Source organism: Eubalaena glacialis, chromosome 1 (assembly GCF_028564815.1).
Source record: "Eubalaena glacialis isolate mEubGla1 chromosome 1, mEubGla1.1.hap2.+ XY, whole genome shotgun sequence".
Taxonomy (NCBI): domain Eukaryota; kingdom Metazoa; phylum Chordata; class Mammalia; order Artiodactyla; family Balaenidae; genus Eubalaena; species Eubalaena glacialis.
Genome location: NC_083716.1, coordinates 116,495,678 through 116,513,575, shown reverse-complemented (window position 1 = coordinate 116,513,575; position 17,898 = coordinate 116,495,678). Strand labels below are relative to the sequence as shown.

The following is a 17,898-nucleotide window of genomic DNA, read 5'->3' as shown; positions in this document are numbered from 1 at the left end:
TTGAGCTCAGGGTCTATGTCTTTGACTTGCATTCTGTCTTCCCACAGCAAAGAGCACGACCATGTGTATCCAGCAGTAGCACTGCTGCTAATCAAAAGGCAAGTAGCACTGCATTATGGTGAAGATGGATGTCAGGATAGAGAAGGTTTGACCTTCTTTTCGTGACTCATTTTAGAGAGTCATTTTTCTTGGTCTGCGCATCATGGAGTAATTTATCTTTTAGGATTTCATGGTGGAAAATAGGGACAGGGTCAGAGTCAAGAGTAATATTAGAGTATTTATTTTTGTTGCTTGCTAAGTGAAATTATAGGTAACAAGGGGAAAAATAAATGAAGCTAAAAGCGTGAGTTGCCACTTCTAAGCCTCCTTGTAGGCACTACACAAAACACATGCTTTATGTCTTTTAAACAAAGTGGGCCATTAAGTGTGCAATGCTAAGAGGAATTTTATCTCACCTATAAATACAAATGAATCCCTGAAGCTGCAAATACCCATATACAGACAATTTACTCTGGTAATCAAGGAGATGCTCACAATTTAACTTCAGTTACCATCAGTAACTCCATTGGTATTCTAATAATAATGAATAAAAATATACACTGACAACCAAAAATGTTACTTAAAGTAGAATCATCTTAAAGAGTCAATGATTATTTCTAAGAAGCTGTGTAAATATCATATTTACTCAGAATTCTCTTTTGTGCCTTTACCTTTTAATTAAGGTGAAAGAAGGCCTTTAGTATTTAACTGTACATGTATATTAAGGGAAAAATTATCCCCACTTCTTCAGATTAAAAATATCAAAGAAAAGGCTGGCCTTGACTATGCATACAAATATTAATCAGGAAACAAATACATTTTTTTTCTTTCATCCTGCCTTTGTGTGTTTTTTTTTTTTTGCCCCTTTTTTGGTGGGTAGGAGAGAGTGTCAAAGGAAGAAATAAAGAAGGCCAAAAAAAAAGCAAGAAATTCAAATTCTTTCAAAAATTATAGACTATTCTTCAACATTTTTCTGTTATCCAGGAAATAAAACCATACCCTGCCTTTTGCAGAAAATAAGTCATTTGTTAAAACAAATGTTATGAAGAGTGATATAACTAATGATTACCAGACTTATGCACAGGCGGCAGGTAATTCTGACCTAGTGGTCACCATCCGGGATTGAGGAAACCTGGGTTTCCATCCAGGCCAGTCTATTAATTAAAACTAACGAATCCTGAGCAAGCTTGTCATCTCCTTCAACCCTGAGGTCCTCATTTGTAAAGTGAAGGGAGGGCTTGAATTCCACAATTTCAGAGGTTCCTTCTGGTTTTGACATCATCTTAGTCTCTGAATGTGGGGCTAAGTCATTTGCAAATAGGACTGGGGTTATTCAACACCCACTGATAGGTCTGGATTTTTATCTGCCTGGGCCAGGGGTGGGTTTGGAGTTGACCTTTATGGTGTAAAGGAAAACAAGGTGGCAGTTATTTGTCAAAGAAAATTGGACAGTAATAATGTGAAAAAAGGTTTGCATTTTTAAATAGCCTTTTAATTTCCCCTGATTTGTGCAACACATCTTTGAGAGAACAAGCCCATGAATGGGCTTTTAAAGGAAATATTTTGAAAATATTCTACTATGCCATTGCATCTGTGAAGTGTGGTTCATTTCTGGAAAAATCATCATGGTTTCTCCAGGTTCTGTGTTCCACCGGAAGCCTGACTTCGAGTCCCGACTTATGTTCTTCCTAAACTTCAAACATCTCTCTCCCTCCCAGAATTTCTTCACCCTTTCCTCTTTCCTTATGTAAATACGAATAAACATCCACCACACTTCTGGAAGAACCAACTGATGGATTTAGCTTGCAAACACACTGTCAGAAGGCTGAGATGTGAGTGGTTCCTAAAATTTAACAACAACATGGGTCTGCTTATTTAAAGCCTGCAGGGATGGTGGAGCAGATGGTACTTTGTGTCTTTGCTTCCTAGCCATGTGTTTGGTGCAATGTCGGCCCCCTTTCAGGAAGGCTGCCAATCCACAGAGGGGATGCAATGCCACCCTCCCTCTCCTGTGTGTCTTCACCCCTTCCCCTCCCCCGTACTTCCTATCCTCCTGCTCATCAGGTTGACCACAAACCTTTAGTGCAAAAGAGCTTTTGGTGATGTCAATTCTTGTGCAGGTTTTGTAACATACACACGAGATCCCAGGAATAAAATTGTTGAAAATGGTTGCTCTGGATTGCAAGCAGGTATTACAGACAATTCACATACTACTTCCTGGGCTTATTCTGTGCTTTATCCTTTAAAGGGGAACTTTTTCCATCTCTTCTCATTCCATCTTTAAAGTGATTCTATGGCTAGATGTGGCAGAGATGACTCTCTCGATTTTGTGGACAATGGAGATACAGCTTAGTGCATTGGGATGTATTATCTGGAGTCACCAAGGCAAGAGAAGAAACCAGTCTAGAACGAGGCTCTCTCAGTCTTAGTCATCCTGACACCATCCACTATCCCCGGCCTTCCCAAATCAGGAATTTTTAAAAAATTAATTACAGTTTACCCTTGAACAACGTGGGCTGAGGGGCACCTACCCCCAACATAGTGAAAAATCTGAGGTTCCTCATCCTGTTTTCAACCAACCACGGATCCTATACCACTGTACAACATATTTATTGAAAAAAAATCTGGTATAAGTGAACCTGCACAGTTCAAACCCGTGTTAAGTGTCAACTGTACTGTCCTCATTTATGCTAGATTGTTTCTCCTCTGCTTTAAGAATAGGACAGGTTTAAAAGTAATACACATTTTGCATTGAGAATGCTTATATGGACAAATTCTTAATTCCCAACCACTAGGGGTAATTTGATTACCAATTTGAGTCCTGGTCTATTCTCAGTTTAGGTGACTTGTCAGGTTTGTTCATATGACATAGAGAAGAGAGAGGGATCTACCTATTGGCCAGGGAGGCGGGGGTGGTCTTTCTTTTCTTTCTGATTGGAAACTTTCCCATTCTTATCACTTTTAGGGGTAGGGGAGCAAAAGCTCAGACATGTTCTCTAAAGGCCACTGCAATGTCCAGGGTCCATGAGAAAAGGGGCCCTGAAGAATCCTCTCTGGACCTTTCCATTAGCACAGATTGTTTCCAATGGGTTTACCAATTTCCAAAATGGAAACACTGACCCTATAAATGGAGATACAAAGAAGGTACATTTCACAAGAGGAACTGGGCAGTGGGGAAATAGCAGCTGACGTCAGGAGGCCAGTGTGGTTGGAAGCTTACTTCTCCCCGAGGCCAGTGCCTGGTGGAAAAGGGGACTGCACAGGGCTGGAGGAAAGAACACTTGCCTGGACATCTGACCTGTTAGGTACTCATGTAACTGGCTTGGATGTAATGTTGGTGAAAAGTCTCCTCAACCATCCCATCCATTTATTGACTTGTTTATATCTTCATTTTTTTCAATGGTCTCTGAGCTCCTTGAAGTCTGACACTCAATTTTACTCAAATGTATCCCAATGCCTATTCAAGGTCAAGCATAAAGTAGGACCTTATAAATATTTATTGGACTAAATTAAATTGAAATGATTAGGTTACTTCAATTACTACCTGGGGGAAAAAAAATAGGGTTAGGAGCACAATACTCAAAAATGTCATCAGCAACCAATTAAAAAAAAAAAAAACACATAAAAACCTAATAAAAATGGTAGCAGTACCAACAAGGTCCTACTGTATAGCACAGAAACCTATATTCAATATCCTATGATAAGACATAACGGAAAAGAATAGGAAAAAGAATGTATATATATATGTATAAATGAATCACTTCGCTGTACAGCAGGAATTAATACAACATTGTAAAATCAACTATACTTCAAGAAAAAATATTGAAAAAAATGATAGCAGAGTTTTATACATGTTATATGTTTAAGAAATACATAAATACTATAATAATTATGGTACTTGACCTTTAAAAGATCTTCAGTTTGCTTGTGGAAGTGGGTGTTAAGAGGGTTGTGAGTTATTGAGTAGGAGTGGAGGGATATTATCTGAAATTGGATGGTAGCTGTAACTACAGATGTGGGTAGGTGATGCTCATAACATGGCTGGGAAGAGAAATACTTTGTGGTGCTTGGGGTGTGTGTGTGTGTGTGTGTGTGTGTGTGTGTGTGTGTGTGTGTGGTGTATTCTTCTGGGGCTCAGTCCAGTTGGGTTCAAGCTTTGGCGTTCACCTGTTTCCTGATGATGAAACTAGCATAAGCAAATGGAAGATTTCCATTATGTTCGTATTGTTTCCTAGCGTATAAATAGAGTAACAAATTCACGTTCCCAAGCAATTGTGTTGGAAGGGTACATGCAACCCCTCTCACTTGCATCTTAGGCCTGGGGTAAAGTGGCCCTGAGTTCTGTTTTCTATTCTCAGAATGACCGTAACTACTGAGGTGCCCTTGCTCTGATTTTTTTCCCTTGCTCTGATTTTTGTGTTATTCCTCCTCAGTGAGGATCTGGCTCTATTTTGTGTTTGTTAAATGCCTCAAAATATTTTTCAAACATTTGTGTTTGGGAAAAACTCAAAATGTATTTTGCCAGTTGATTTTTTTAACACATTGAACAAACAAAATTCAATCCTTATGTATCTCATTAATTTTCCTGCAATTAGATGAAATACTGCTCCCTAAGAATTTGCTGTGTAAACAAGCAACCTCATAATCCTATGTACATTTTCTTTTAAGAATGTCAACTCAGCTCTTCCTGAGAGCATTTCACACCATGAAGTTGACATTCAAACTGAATAACACGTTTCAAATTTGTTTTGAGTGAGGTATGTCTAGATTTCATGAACTCATTTTGCAATGTTCTTTAAGATCAACTGTATACAAAATGGAAAAATGGTAAGAGTGTTGGTACTGTTAGGTGGATTGATTGATTACTTCCTTCCTTTACTCACCATTTCATTCTTTGAGTAAACCTTTATTGAAAGCCTATTATATGCCAGATTATTTGCTAAGATCCCACAAAAAGCATGTTACCTATTGGAGAATGCAAACAAATAAATGAATGATTACAAGCTCCAATATGCTCTGTGAAGAGCAGAGTCCTGGACATGAGATTGGATGGTCAGGGCAATCAGAGGAGCATATCTACATTGTCAGGACCACATCTCTGCCCATGGCTCCACACTGTTCCACATCTGGTCAGCATCAAAGAAGTCTTAGGATACATACCTACCACATTTAGGGAAGGCTGGGGGCTATTCTCTACTACTTCATAGAATAGAAGTGAATTATTAAAATCAGTAATTCATTTTCCAAAGACTTTCACGCAACTAGGAGTGAGAAATTCTAAGTTATTCTGTCCCTCTAGATAGAACTATTACAAGAGTCCTTAGGGACTGAAGATGAGAGAGTAGTTAAACAATGTTCCCCATTTTAAAACCATCTCCTCTTTTATAGAAGAAGCTCACTAACCATAATTTGAGGCTTTGCTCAAGTGGTTGATCAAAGGAATGGAGGGATAGTTGGATTTTGAGTTAGACAAATCTGGGCAAGAATTGTGGCCACGCTGTTTTCTAGTGTTGTGACCTTACACAAACTACTTAACATCTCTGAACTTGAGTTTCCCCAACTGTGAAAGAAACTTAACCCCTGTCTTTGAGGATTGTTGTGAGGAGTCGATGAAACAGCACATGGAAACAAGTAGTACCAGCCTTGATCAGAGGAGGTATTTAATAAGTGGCAGTGGTTAATGCTTTGAGTTCTCTCTTTATGGAACACTTCTTGCTAATGGAATTTTCTCTCTCTCCCCTTTCGTTCTAGACAACTGTGATGATCCATTAGCATCCTTGCTCTCTCCAGTGGCTTTTTCCAGCTCCTCAGACCTCAATGGTACTCACATCCCAGCTCAGCTCAACCGAAGAGTTGGTGAGTAGGTAACAAACTCTAAAGGCAAGCGCTGAATAAGCACACAATGGGTAAATGGAAGAAAGGGAGTATCTCCATGTGCTGGGATCCTGTCCAAGAGCAGTGTTCAGGAGAAGAATGGGTAGAGGGACATTAAAAGAATGGAACCATGTTTCCCAGCACATAATGGATATTCAGAGAATACTGGTTATACTGGGTACTGTTCCCCTGAACCCACCTTCCTCTTCCTTGATGATCATAAAACGCCTCTGTGAACAAATATTTTTAATTTGCTTTATTTTTATATTTCATGCATCTAACATAAATAGCTACCAAAATATACTATTATAATAGCATGTTATCATGAGCAAGAATGAAATCTACCAAGATTTTTCCTTCAATAACTTTAATTTTTACAATACAATAAATGTTTCTAACATTAAAAATATAAAATGCTATTAAGTAAAAGTAATAAAATACAAAAATTGTGTAATGCTACCAGCTAGAGGTAACTGTGGTTAAATGCTGAATGTGTATCTTTACAGCATATGAGTGAAGGGAGTGCGGACACCCTTAACTAATGTCTCATGTGAAATGCCTTTAACAAATATGATGCTGGATATCTAGAGAGATATATTTTAAATCATATTTATAATGCATATATATATATATATTGTTCTATAGTTGAATTTTTTAGTTTTCAAAGACTTAAAATAACTGATGATATTTGTTTATTGACATACCTAGTGAACACTCTAAACACTTTTTCAAGTTAAGAAAAAATTGATATGCGGTTTCAAGAGGTACACTCATCTGGGAGAGTTCACATTATTTAATCTTGACTATATTTTCCCATTGATACATGAGGTCAATCACATTAGTAAGTTTCCAATGTTGATCCATCTTTACATTCTGGAGTAAGTCCTAATTCGTTGAGGTGCTATTGATATTTTTTTTGTAAAGTGCAGAATGATTTAATTTGTTTACATTTTAATTTCTGATTTTGAATCTCCATTCAGAGTGAGATTGATTTGTAATTTTTATTTGTATACTTATTGTTTCATACTACACATCACAAGTATTCTGGTATAATGCAATCAATAACTTAAAACTTAGTAAGTTCTGTGTTTTTGTTGAGAGAGGAATTGAAGAATGGTATTCTAAAGGGAAAAGAATGGTTAATCAAAGACCCAGCAGGGAAATATTAATGACAATTTTGTACTAACACTGCCTTTTTATGAATTCTCTGTGCCAAAAATTTTATAAAGCATTTCACCCATATTATGATATTTAGTCTTCACAAAGATACTGCAAGGTAAGCATTATTACCTTTTTATCTTCAGATAGGTTTTCTGAGGCTCAACGAAGTTTATAATGTGCCTTAAATCATGAGGTTAAGAAGGGGAAATGCTTGGATTCAAATCTAAGTCATCTGAATCCACAGTTTTGCTCCCAACCACATTAGCAAATTGATTTACTAACACAGGTTTAAGAAGGGTGTATTAGAGAGAAAAGAGGTTTGGAAAGTATTCCGCCCAAGTTCAAATGCTGGCTGTGGCGTTTACTTACAAGTTCTGTGAGCATCTGTAAGTCACTTACTTGCTGTCAACCTTGTTTTTTTTTAATCTGTAAAGGGGACCAGTAATGCCTGCCTTGAAGCATCGTGTGCAGACTAAGACCAGACTTGCACATTCTAAAGCTCCTTCTCACTGCAGGGTAGAGAGAGACTGGGGCAGGGAGTTACATTTGTCATTTCAGTAAGAAACACAGGTTGGCAGATTTTAATAGAGGCTCTTCCACAGGGCATCCGGAGCCAGAGTTGGTCTCAGTCCCACCCAATCGTGCGGTGGCAGAAGGTCAAGACTGCCTCAGTAGCTCCTTGGCAGTTTCTGGAGAAGCTGTGAGTCTGATCATAGGCCAGCTCCCCCCTTTATGGACAGATATCGGCAGGACACAGATGTCTCTCCTTCAATTTATTATCATTATCCTGCTCTTGGGGGTACCTGTGTGCCTGAGCTCAAGGTTAGCATGAGCGTAGGCAGAAAGGAAGTTGACCTTCCTCCTTCTCCCAGCTAGAGTCCAAATCAGGAAGGCCAGACAGGAGACACAGTTGGAGAGTCGGGCTGCATTGGTCTAGAACTCATCATGCGGCACAGGTCCATTCACAGGGCCAACCGTTGCCCTTAAAGGGAATTAAATAGGAGAGCTTTGTAAGTAGCGATGCTGAGTCCTACCTCCCAGATATTCTGAATTAATTGTCTGGAATGGGACCCAAGAATGAATATTGATAAATTAAATAAATACAAGCTTTCCCAGTGATTCTAAAATGCAACAAGAGTTGCAAGTTACTAGATTGGATGAATTCGTGAATAACAAATCTTTTCATTAATATTTACTGAGCACCTACTATGTGCCAGGCATTGTACTAAAACTCTGGCACATAGCTGGTAAAAATAGGTACAAATCCTACTCATAAAAAGTATACATGGATAACACAAATTACCATATAATGAATAGCTAATATTTGTGGTTAGTGATAATATTGATTTTATCATTTTGTCATATATATACATATGTACACAATATAAATTATGTATTGTGTGTATTTTTATACACACATATGTATATAGTAAGATATATAAAGAGAGTTAATTATATACATATGGTTGGATATATACAGAGTCAGAGTCATTTATATAGAAAAAGGTAGGTATATCCATGGTTGTTTATATATATATATAAAACCAGTGTGTGTGTGTATGTATGTGTGTGTGTGTATATATACACACACACATATATATACACAATCCATATGTAATAGAATATATACACAATGCATATACATGTATATGTATGTGTATATGTATGTGTATAGTAGTATATGTGTACATATACACATATATATATAATACACACATAGACTATAAACGTACATAGTATAATTATCATAAAACAAAAGCTATTATGTTAATGATATTAAGAAGGGTTTGTCATAAGTTTTCTAAAATAAAATTTAGAAAGTTGAGAAAGCTGTAATTTTTAATTTACATTGAAAAATATCAGTATTAAGTAATAATTTATTTGTCTCCAGCTAAAAACAGCCTTATGTGCTGTCTGTCCACTGAAATGGCCTAGAAGTACTTAGAGCCCTGTCTAATGAACCCTTTTTTTCTACATATCCTCCTTTAAAACTTCCTTTTTATTTTAAAAAAGGAAAGACAGCAAATATACCCCAAAGAGCAAACTGTTGCACCTGGTTTGAAATCTACGATAATGTCGGATATACATGGAAATTTCAAAGAACATCTTGCTTTCAATTTGAATTCTCCGTATAGTGTTTTTAACAGCAAGTTCACAGCCAAGATGCTAAATAATTGCTCCTAGCACTGTCATTATCAGGCTTGGCTCCTCCCTGAATGGATGGATCCTATGCCTAGTTAATAATCCTTCTGTTAGCAGCTTATACCTACCAGCATACAGCTAAAGACCACAACAATATACTTAGCCATAACTATTCTAAGCCCTTAAGGCACATCAACTTAATTCTCACAATTACCCTCCATGTAGGTATTATTATTATTATTATCTCGATTTCACAGATAAAAATGCCATGGCACAGCAAGGAAAGAAAAGACTATGAGAATAAAATTTCTAGGTGGATACAAAACTAGTTAATGTCTTAGGGGATAATGTCTTCTCTATTGGACAAACATTTATGGGTTAACATGTAGCTTCATAATATCTAAGGTCTAATGAGCCAATGAATAGCAAAACCCAATGACAGGTACATTCTCCTTGAGAATTAAATGATCGTTGAGTAGACTTGTTAAAAATTGCCCCAGGATGATGTTGAAAGATCAAACTTAACTCTCTTTTGATTTCCAAGTTTTGGATATTTTTTAATATACTCCATTCATTCATTCATTTACTCCCTTAACTCAATATTTCATGATTTCCTTCTACTCTACCCCATTCAGCCTTCCACGCACTTGTCAAGGAACTTCCTGGTTTTCCACCGCAGATGAAATCCACATTGTAAAACTCCTGACTTCCGTAAAGCTAAGTCTTCCTCACTGAAATGAATGGGCTCAGTGGCATCGTCCCAGCTCCTCACTGCTGAACTATTTCACAAAGATAAAGGCCCTGCAGGTCTTCAGACACCATTTAACACTGCCACATCCCCTGGGAATCATATACACCTGTGGCATACACTGAACGTAGGTAATTAAGGACCACTTCACCTCCACTGTGTGCTCAGAACTCAAGCGTACACATCTCTGACCTACACCAGGAAGGAAAGGGGCACAGCTGGGAAGGATGTCATGTCCCAAGCAGAGATCAACACAGAAGTTGAAAAGAAAAATATGGGAAAGGCATGCTCATGAGTACTCTCAGACCCTGAGTAAAGTAAGTCTGAGTTCTGTCGGTGACGAGCTCATCTTTATGTTAGAAAACACACCCTTGGAAACAGCCTTTGACCTTAGGTACTGTGGCCACCAAGGTCTGGGCAGCTCACTGGACCAGGAGAGAGATTAGATGGTTAAAACCCACTAATAGTCTTCACGCTGCTATCTCATCTAAGGAAGAAATCGGCCAAATGGAATTTTTGTTCTCTCACTTTCAGACACTCCTCACATTTTATCCACACACAAAGAAAGAAAAAGCAAAGAAGAGAGCTAATTACTTTTGAAAGAAACGACAAAAAACATTAAACTGGGGGTCAGATCACCCTTAACGGAGGTTGCCAAGTCAATATGTATAATTGTGGTTTAGGAGGGATCTGATTTTGTCAAATGTGATTTGTTTTGTGGCAAGAAAGCTTTTGATCTGGGCTTAAAGTTGGCTGGGCTGTGAGAAGCCCTTACTGTTGGCAGGAAACTCAGGAGTTGGTGACACAGCATGAAGCCTCCCCTGTGTGGGTTAGAGCCGCTTGAGAGTGAGGGGAAGTTTTTACTTTATGTGATTAGAAGGCAAATAGGAATGGACATCTTCGACCCCATGAGAGGAAAGGTCTGTATTTTTCTTTCCCATCCTTCCCTCCCCCCACCACCAATAGAATTTTGAAATTTTAGTTCTTCCTCACTCACTATATTTTTGAGATGCTTGCCTGTGTAAGTAGAGATCATGTTTCTGGCATGACAACTTTGTTGCCATGGAGATTTTGATTTTTTTCAATGTCAAGGCATTTTCAGCTTCCCGGGCTCATGGACAAATGGAGAGGCTTAAAAATCTTTCCTCCTTTTGGCACAAAATCGATGCACGTTTTTTCTTTCCCCCTTGGGCAGCGCTTGGGTTGCAAAAAGCTAAGGACCCATGAAGGGCTTTGGATGTTGGTTTTCATTTCGGTGTCTGGTCCCTCCTGAAGAGGTGTGGATTGGGAACAATTCAGGAAGCAGGGTCTTCACAATTAGCATGATATCAGCTGTCTGGGGACTTGTTCCTGATTAGCTAGGTGACAATACCGAGGACCCTATTTCATCGGCAGCACTACAGTGCCTGCTTGCAAAAGAAGGTCCCAACTGGATTGATTGAGCCAGACGTGATATGGATACAATCTAATCTGTTCAAAAACACCATGCGGTGTATAGAAATCTGTCACTGGATTCCCTTCTCTCCCTTTGAAGGGCTTTCTCCTTCTATTCAGCACCTTTTCTTTCTTTTCTCCTGTCCTGGCTGCCCCCAGGAATGGCAGACATCAGGTTCTATGCTTTCCTTTGTTGCCTTATATGCACCTTCTCTTCTCAAAGTGTGGACGCTGCATAGTAACATGGGCATCACCTGGGAGCTTGTTGCAAATGCAGAATCTCGGTCTCTGCTCCAAAACTTCTGGATCAGAACTTGTGCTTTAACAACTGTTGCAGTCACACGTTTGAATTTGAGATGCACTGTGCTGGTGCATCCCTGAAACTCCCACTCCTTCAATTCTTAATCAAAGTTGGCTAAGTCATTATGAATAAGGAATCATGCTGGAAAATAGAAACTTCAGCTTTATTTTTATCATCACGTCAGTACTCTAAGTGGTTGGTATTATTAATATTTTTAAAGATTACAAAAGAGACTCAGAGAGGTCAAGTCCCTGATCTAAGGATATACAGCTAGTTGTTGGTAGGACTTATATTTGAAACTAATTCTGTCTACACCATGTTCACTTTATTCATGTTGATCAGAGATCTTAACCTGAGTAATGGTGTTGTTGACATGATAGTCAACCCTTTCAGGTAATTTTGGCATTTCAACTGGGGTTGTCAGTATTTTAACCACAAAGACTGGATATTTAGGCATCAAGGAAGAAAGAGAGACACGAACTCCATGCCCCTGAAAATCATACTGTGGTCTAATATGCCTGTGGGCAAAACTAACCTGACCTAAATATTTAAACAATGCCCAAGGCTTATTCTCTTACTAGGACAGCTATGGATCACTGAGGGATACAGGATAGACATCTTCTGCTATATAATAGGAGCCTTGGGACACTGTCTCAAGTGTAGACAAATCACATGTGATGACCCTTTCTCTATTCAGCTAGGATCATTGCAAAAGAAAATGATGTTAAGGGGGGAAGGAGGAATCTTACGAATACTTTTGCTCACTATAATGCTTCAAAGACTCTAAACATCAATATTTGCCACATAGAGAGTGATAGATAAACCCATGCAATTCACACTTTATTTTGCTCCCAATGACTGGTCACTTCCTTTGAAAAGCCAAGTGGGTATTATTTCTAAGAGGCAACCTTTATTTATTTATTTATTTTTACATCTTTATTGGAGTATAATTGCTTTACAATAGTGTGTTAGTTTCTGCTGTATAACAAAGTGAATCAGCTATACATAAACATATATCCCCATATCTCCTCCCTCTTGCATCTCCCTCCCACCCTCCCTATCCCACCCCTCTAGGTGGACACAAAGCACTGAGCTGACCTCACTGTGCTATGCGGCTGCTTCCCACTAGCTCTCTATTTTACATTTGGTAGTGTATATATGTCCATGACGCGCTCTCACTTCATCCCAGCTTACCCTTCCCCCTCCCCGTGTCCTCAAGTCCATTCTCTATGTCTGCATCTTTATTCCTGTCCTGCCCCTAGGATCATCAGAAACTTTTTTTGTTTTTAGATTCCATGTATATGTGTTAGCATACGGTATTTGTTTTTCTCTTTCTGACTTTACTTCACCCTGTATGACAGACTCTAGGTCCATCCACCTCTGTACAAATAACTCAGTTTCGTTTCTTTTATGGCTGAGTGATATTCCATTGTATATATGTGTAAGAGGCAGCCTTTAAAATACCAGCTCAGTGAATCACCAGTCTGACGTTGCTAAACTAATACTTTGCCAAGAGACAAGGTCCTTTGCAATTCCTCAGTTCATTGCTTTTAACTTAAACATCGTAACTTAAAAATGTAGTAACGGAATTAAGAGCAGGATAATTCATGACATATACTTGTCTAATGACCGGCAGTGTACTGCTGTATTCACAATGAGTGTCACACCCAGGTGGAAAGAAGTTGCGTTTGAATAGTATATTGTATGGTGGATACTCTTGCTTTGTCTAACGTGGAGTAGTTAGGTAGGATGTACTCAATCCAATCCATTCACTCAATCCCTCTGGAAGATGTCTTTCACCTAAGACATTGTGGAAATGACATTAAAGAAGGTGAGCTAAGAAAAAATAAATATATAAATAAATACATTTTAAAAAGATGAGCTGAGGAACATGGATGGACCTAGAGATTGTCATACTGAGTGAAGTAAGTCAGACAGAAAAAGAGAAATATCGATGATATCGCTTCTATACGGAATCTAAAAAGAAATGATACAAATGAATGTATTTTCAAAACAGAAATGGACTCACAGACTTAGAGAATGAACTTATGGTTACTGGGGTTGGGGGGCAAGGGTGAAGGGAAGGGATAGTTAGGGAGTTTGGGATTGACATGTACACACTGCCATATTTAAAAAGGATAACCAACAACCAACAAGGACCTACTGTATAGCACAGGAAACTCTGTTCAATACTATGTAACAACCTAAATGGGAACAGAATTTTATAAAGAATAGATACATGTGTACATATTACTGAATCACTGCTGTACAGAGTCGTGTACCTGAAACTATCACAACATTGTTAATCGGCTATACTCCAATATAAAATAAATAAAGTCACTGGGGAAAAAAAGTATCCAAAGATGAGTAGATATATGTATATGCATAACTAAAAAAGATTTTGTACACCTACAAAAAAACGCAATATTTTAAATCAATATTACTCCAGTTAAAAAAAAAAAAGGCCCAGCTCCATAGCTTGAAAAAAAAAAAAAAAGAATCCTTTAAGGGAACTTTATAAATACCTATCAAATTTCAATAAACAAAAAAAGATCAGCTGAGGATTTTTGAATCCACCATATGGACTGAAAATGGTAACATATAACCAACTCTAAGGAATCGGAAAACAGGAGTTGCTATGAATGTTCAGTTCATCTTTCTCCAGGATTCAGGTTCAAATGCCCCTTATCCTAGGGCTCTCCCTTCCTTAGGGCCCACTTCGACTGTTTCAAACTGTACTTATCTGCCTTATAGTATTCGTTTATGCAATCAGTTGATTGTGTCTGGGCTTTGTTTTTCTAATCAGTGTACATATTTGATAAAAATCTAGATTTTATAAAAGAATCCTTATCATTAGTTTTGCTAAGGACTTGCTTCTAATAAATCTCTTCCACAAACATATCCAGAGCAATCAAATATTACCCCTGGGATAGCTTTCTGAGGGTAATTTTGTGTGTAAGTAACAGAAAACTCACTAGCATGAAAAAAAATCACTAGCTTGAATAAACATTAAATTATTAGGCACATGGAGATTGAGAGGTGTCTGTATTTCTATTTCTTGAACACTGTGGTAGTTAAAAGTGTGTTTACCCTGCAATAATTTAAGCGAAATATTTGTTTGGTGAGATTTTTCTGTATCTGTGTTTTGTTTTACATTTTTTAAAAGAATGAAAAATAAAACGTATTACTCTACATAAAAGGAAGTCCTCAATGAGGACAGGCTCCAGGGCTGATGAATTCAGTTCAATGATGTCATCCTCAGTATCAGAATCATTCTGGAGCTAATAAGCCTCCCAACATCTCAGCCAGACTCAACAAAGTTCTGGGAAACAAAGAGACCATGGCTTACTTTTAAGCCATCAAATTGTGATTCCTCAGAACAGCAGTACAATGTGTTAGAATGTGTTAGAAATGTGTTAGAAAATGCAGATTGTCTGGACTTATTCCCCACCACCTGAATCAGAAACTCCAGCAGGAGGGCCCAGAAATCCCTATTGTTCCAAGCTCTGTGAGTGACTCTGATGTGCTGAGGACTGTGGACCACTGCTTGGGGCAGTGAAAGTCTTCCCGGACCCAAGCTCACCCAACCACTCCTCTGCTGAATCACCAGCAGATTTTCTGTTCACTTCTGAACCCAATCACAGTTGAAGGTGATGGAATTACCTTGACTGGCTTTAGACTAATAATTTGATATAGAGTAAGAGAATAAATGATGATGTCTCTTCCTCTCTCTCTCAAGCTATATCTCTTGCTATTTTGCAGGGTTATCTTGCACATCTTGCAATCAAAGAAGTAATTTCCTGATGGAAATTTGAACTGAGGCCAGAGGTTTTGTTTGTTTGTTTGTTTTAATCCAAGATGACACTCTTGGGGTAACAATGATAAACTGTTACTTATACATTTTGTGCCCACGGTCATGAAATCTATGTGTTGACATATATCATCTCGATCCTTGGTAAAGGAGACATTAACTGTATTATTTTCATAGAAGTAGAGAAATTACTTCTGAAAGTCACGGAGTAAGTGACTCAAGTCAGACATCAGACTTAGACTGGGCACGATCTTTCAAACAAAATGACCTCAGGAAACCAAGATAAGTATAGCATGTTCAGCTGTGCAAAATGCATGCTGTTCACGAAAGAGAAGTTTTAAGTGATAATGTCAATAATATGACATCTGCAGTGTTAAATGACTTTCAATGCCACTTCTCCATTTTCCCTTCAAAGATCTTGGGACAGTCGTGTTTTTTGTTTGTTTGTTTGTTTTCTCTATATGCCTGAAAACAGAAAGTGTGTCTTATCTGGCTGCCCAATCTTCTACACTGCTTTACTCATGGGTGGAACTCAATAATCATATGGTCGTTAAATGAGGAATAAATAATCCACTAAACCTCCTCTAGGCCTGAGCAGCCGATGGATAGAATTAAATTGTATTGATTTGCCAAATTAAAATAGAACTCAGTTTCCACAAGTTTATAAGAGAAATTGTAGAGCAGTGGTAGCCAATAGGAATTTCTGCAAGGATGGACTATTCTATAGCTGTGCTGCTTAACAAAGTAGCCACTAACTGCATGTGGCTATTGAAATATGGCTAGTGCTACTTAGGAACTGAAGTTTTTATTTAAGTTAAATTAATTTAAATTTAAATAGCCACAGGTGGCTTTTGGCTACCATATTGAACAGCATAGTTCTAGAATCTTTTCAAGTTTTTTATACACGACCCTCTTACCTAAGTTTCTAAAAATGCTGGGGTGTTTTTATGTGTATGTGAATCAGTCCTTGCCCTGCCAGGGCCATAAATGTGGGACCAAACTTTGGGACCAAACTTCACACTTTCTGAATTCCACATGCCCTCCTGCTGAACTTCCTCACTTCTTGTGTCACTTCTAAACTCTGAAATGTGCAGCCAGATACACTTTTCTGAGCCATGAGGACCTTCAGGGCTCTACTCTTCACAAGGGAAGATAGTTATAGCAGGACATCACAGAGTAACTGTCTGAGTGATGAGTATCGGAACCCTTCAGAGCAATAACACAGCTCTCTTCCACAAACACAGGGAGACACACAGGTGTGTGGCCAAGGACACGTGCTGTCACAGAGGCTGTTGGCGCTCCTATTCCTTGGACTTCACCACTTCAGTACAAGAACAAGATCTTTGAAGCTGAGCTAAGATGGAAATTCCTGTTCAAATTATTTGGGGGGTAGTGATCTCTGGAGACAGGTTAAGCTGGAAGGCGGCAGGTGGTGGAGGAAGCCAGCAAGATATATGGTTTCAACTGAAGTCTAGCTTCCTTCGGATGCCAAGGGGATGCTCTGGACCACAGATTGCACCATGAATATCAGTCTGCCTTGAAACACTGGGAACCACGTTCTGAACCTTGTATCCGCCCATCACTGGTAGTGATGGGGACGGAAAGTGGTAGCTTCCCAGGCAAAAAGGCTTCTGTTTGGTCAAGGGCCAATCTCCGGAGGAGGGAACAGACAGCTCTAGTTGTCAGCCAGCATGCAGCTGGGGGCACCTCCATCTGCTAAAGGGGATCAGAGGGGAGCCCTAAGGATGTCCCCATCAGAACCACTTTCAACCCCAATAATTACACTTTCACTTCTCTGCCTTCTTATTTTTTTTTAATTGGAGTATAGTTGATTTACAATGTGGTGTTAGTTTCAGGTGTACAGCAAAGTGATTCAGTTATACGTATACATATATCCACTCTTTTTTTTTTTTTTTTTAATTTTTTTTTTTTTTCACACACACACACACACACACACACACACACACACACACTGTATTTTATTTTTACAAGAGATAAATGGACTGACACCAAGCATTGTACATGGATGACCACAACAAAAGCAACAATGATTGCAATTACCAAACATGAAACACACTCATACTATGTCATAATATTGACATTCAGTCCAGTAATCCTCCACTGCAACAGCTCCTTTACTTTGCAGTGAAAATTGATTTGTATATTCTTTGCCTCTGAGTCCATGTGGGATTTTTTCTTTTTTTAAATTCAAACAGAAAGTCACAGAAATTATACTCATCCTCATCAGTTCACTCAGTCCCATGTAATTAATTTTTTTTAATTTTTTTCATCTTGATCTTTTGTTAGCACTTTTATGAGCTCATCAGTTTTTCATTAGAGTTCTGAAAATGCTGATTCATTCAGTTCAGCAGTACAGTCAGGTACCAG

At 38.4% G+C, this 17,898-nt stretch overlaps 1 protein-coding gene across 1 annotated transcript in view; it reads left to right on the top strand.

The window, feature by feature from the left end:
- Nucleotides 1-17,898, top strand: part of CNTNAP5 (contactin associated protein family member 5) — an 877,159-nt gene that overhangs the window by 219,490 nt on the left and 639,771 nt on the right. Inside the window, exon 2 of the mRNA XM_061199178.1 lies at nt 5,791-5,895. Within this exon, the coding sequence (XP_061055161.1) occupies nt 5,791-5,895 (105 nt within the window). The remainder of the gene's footprint in view (nt 1-5,790; nt 5,896-17,898) is intronic.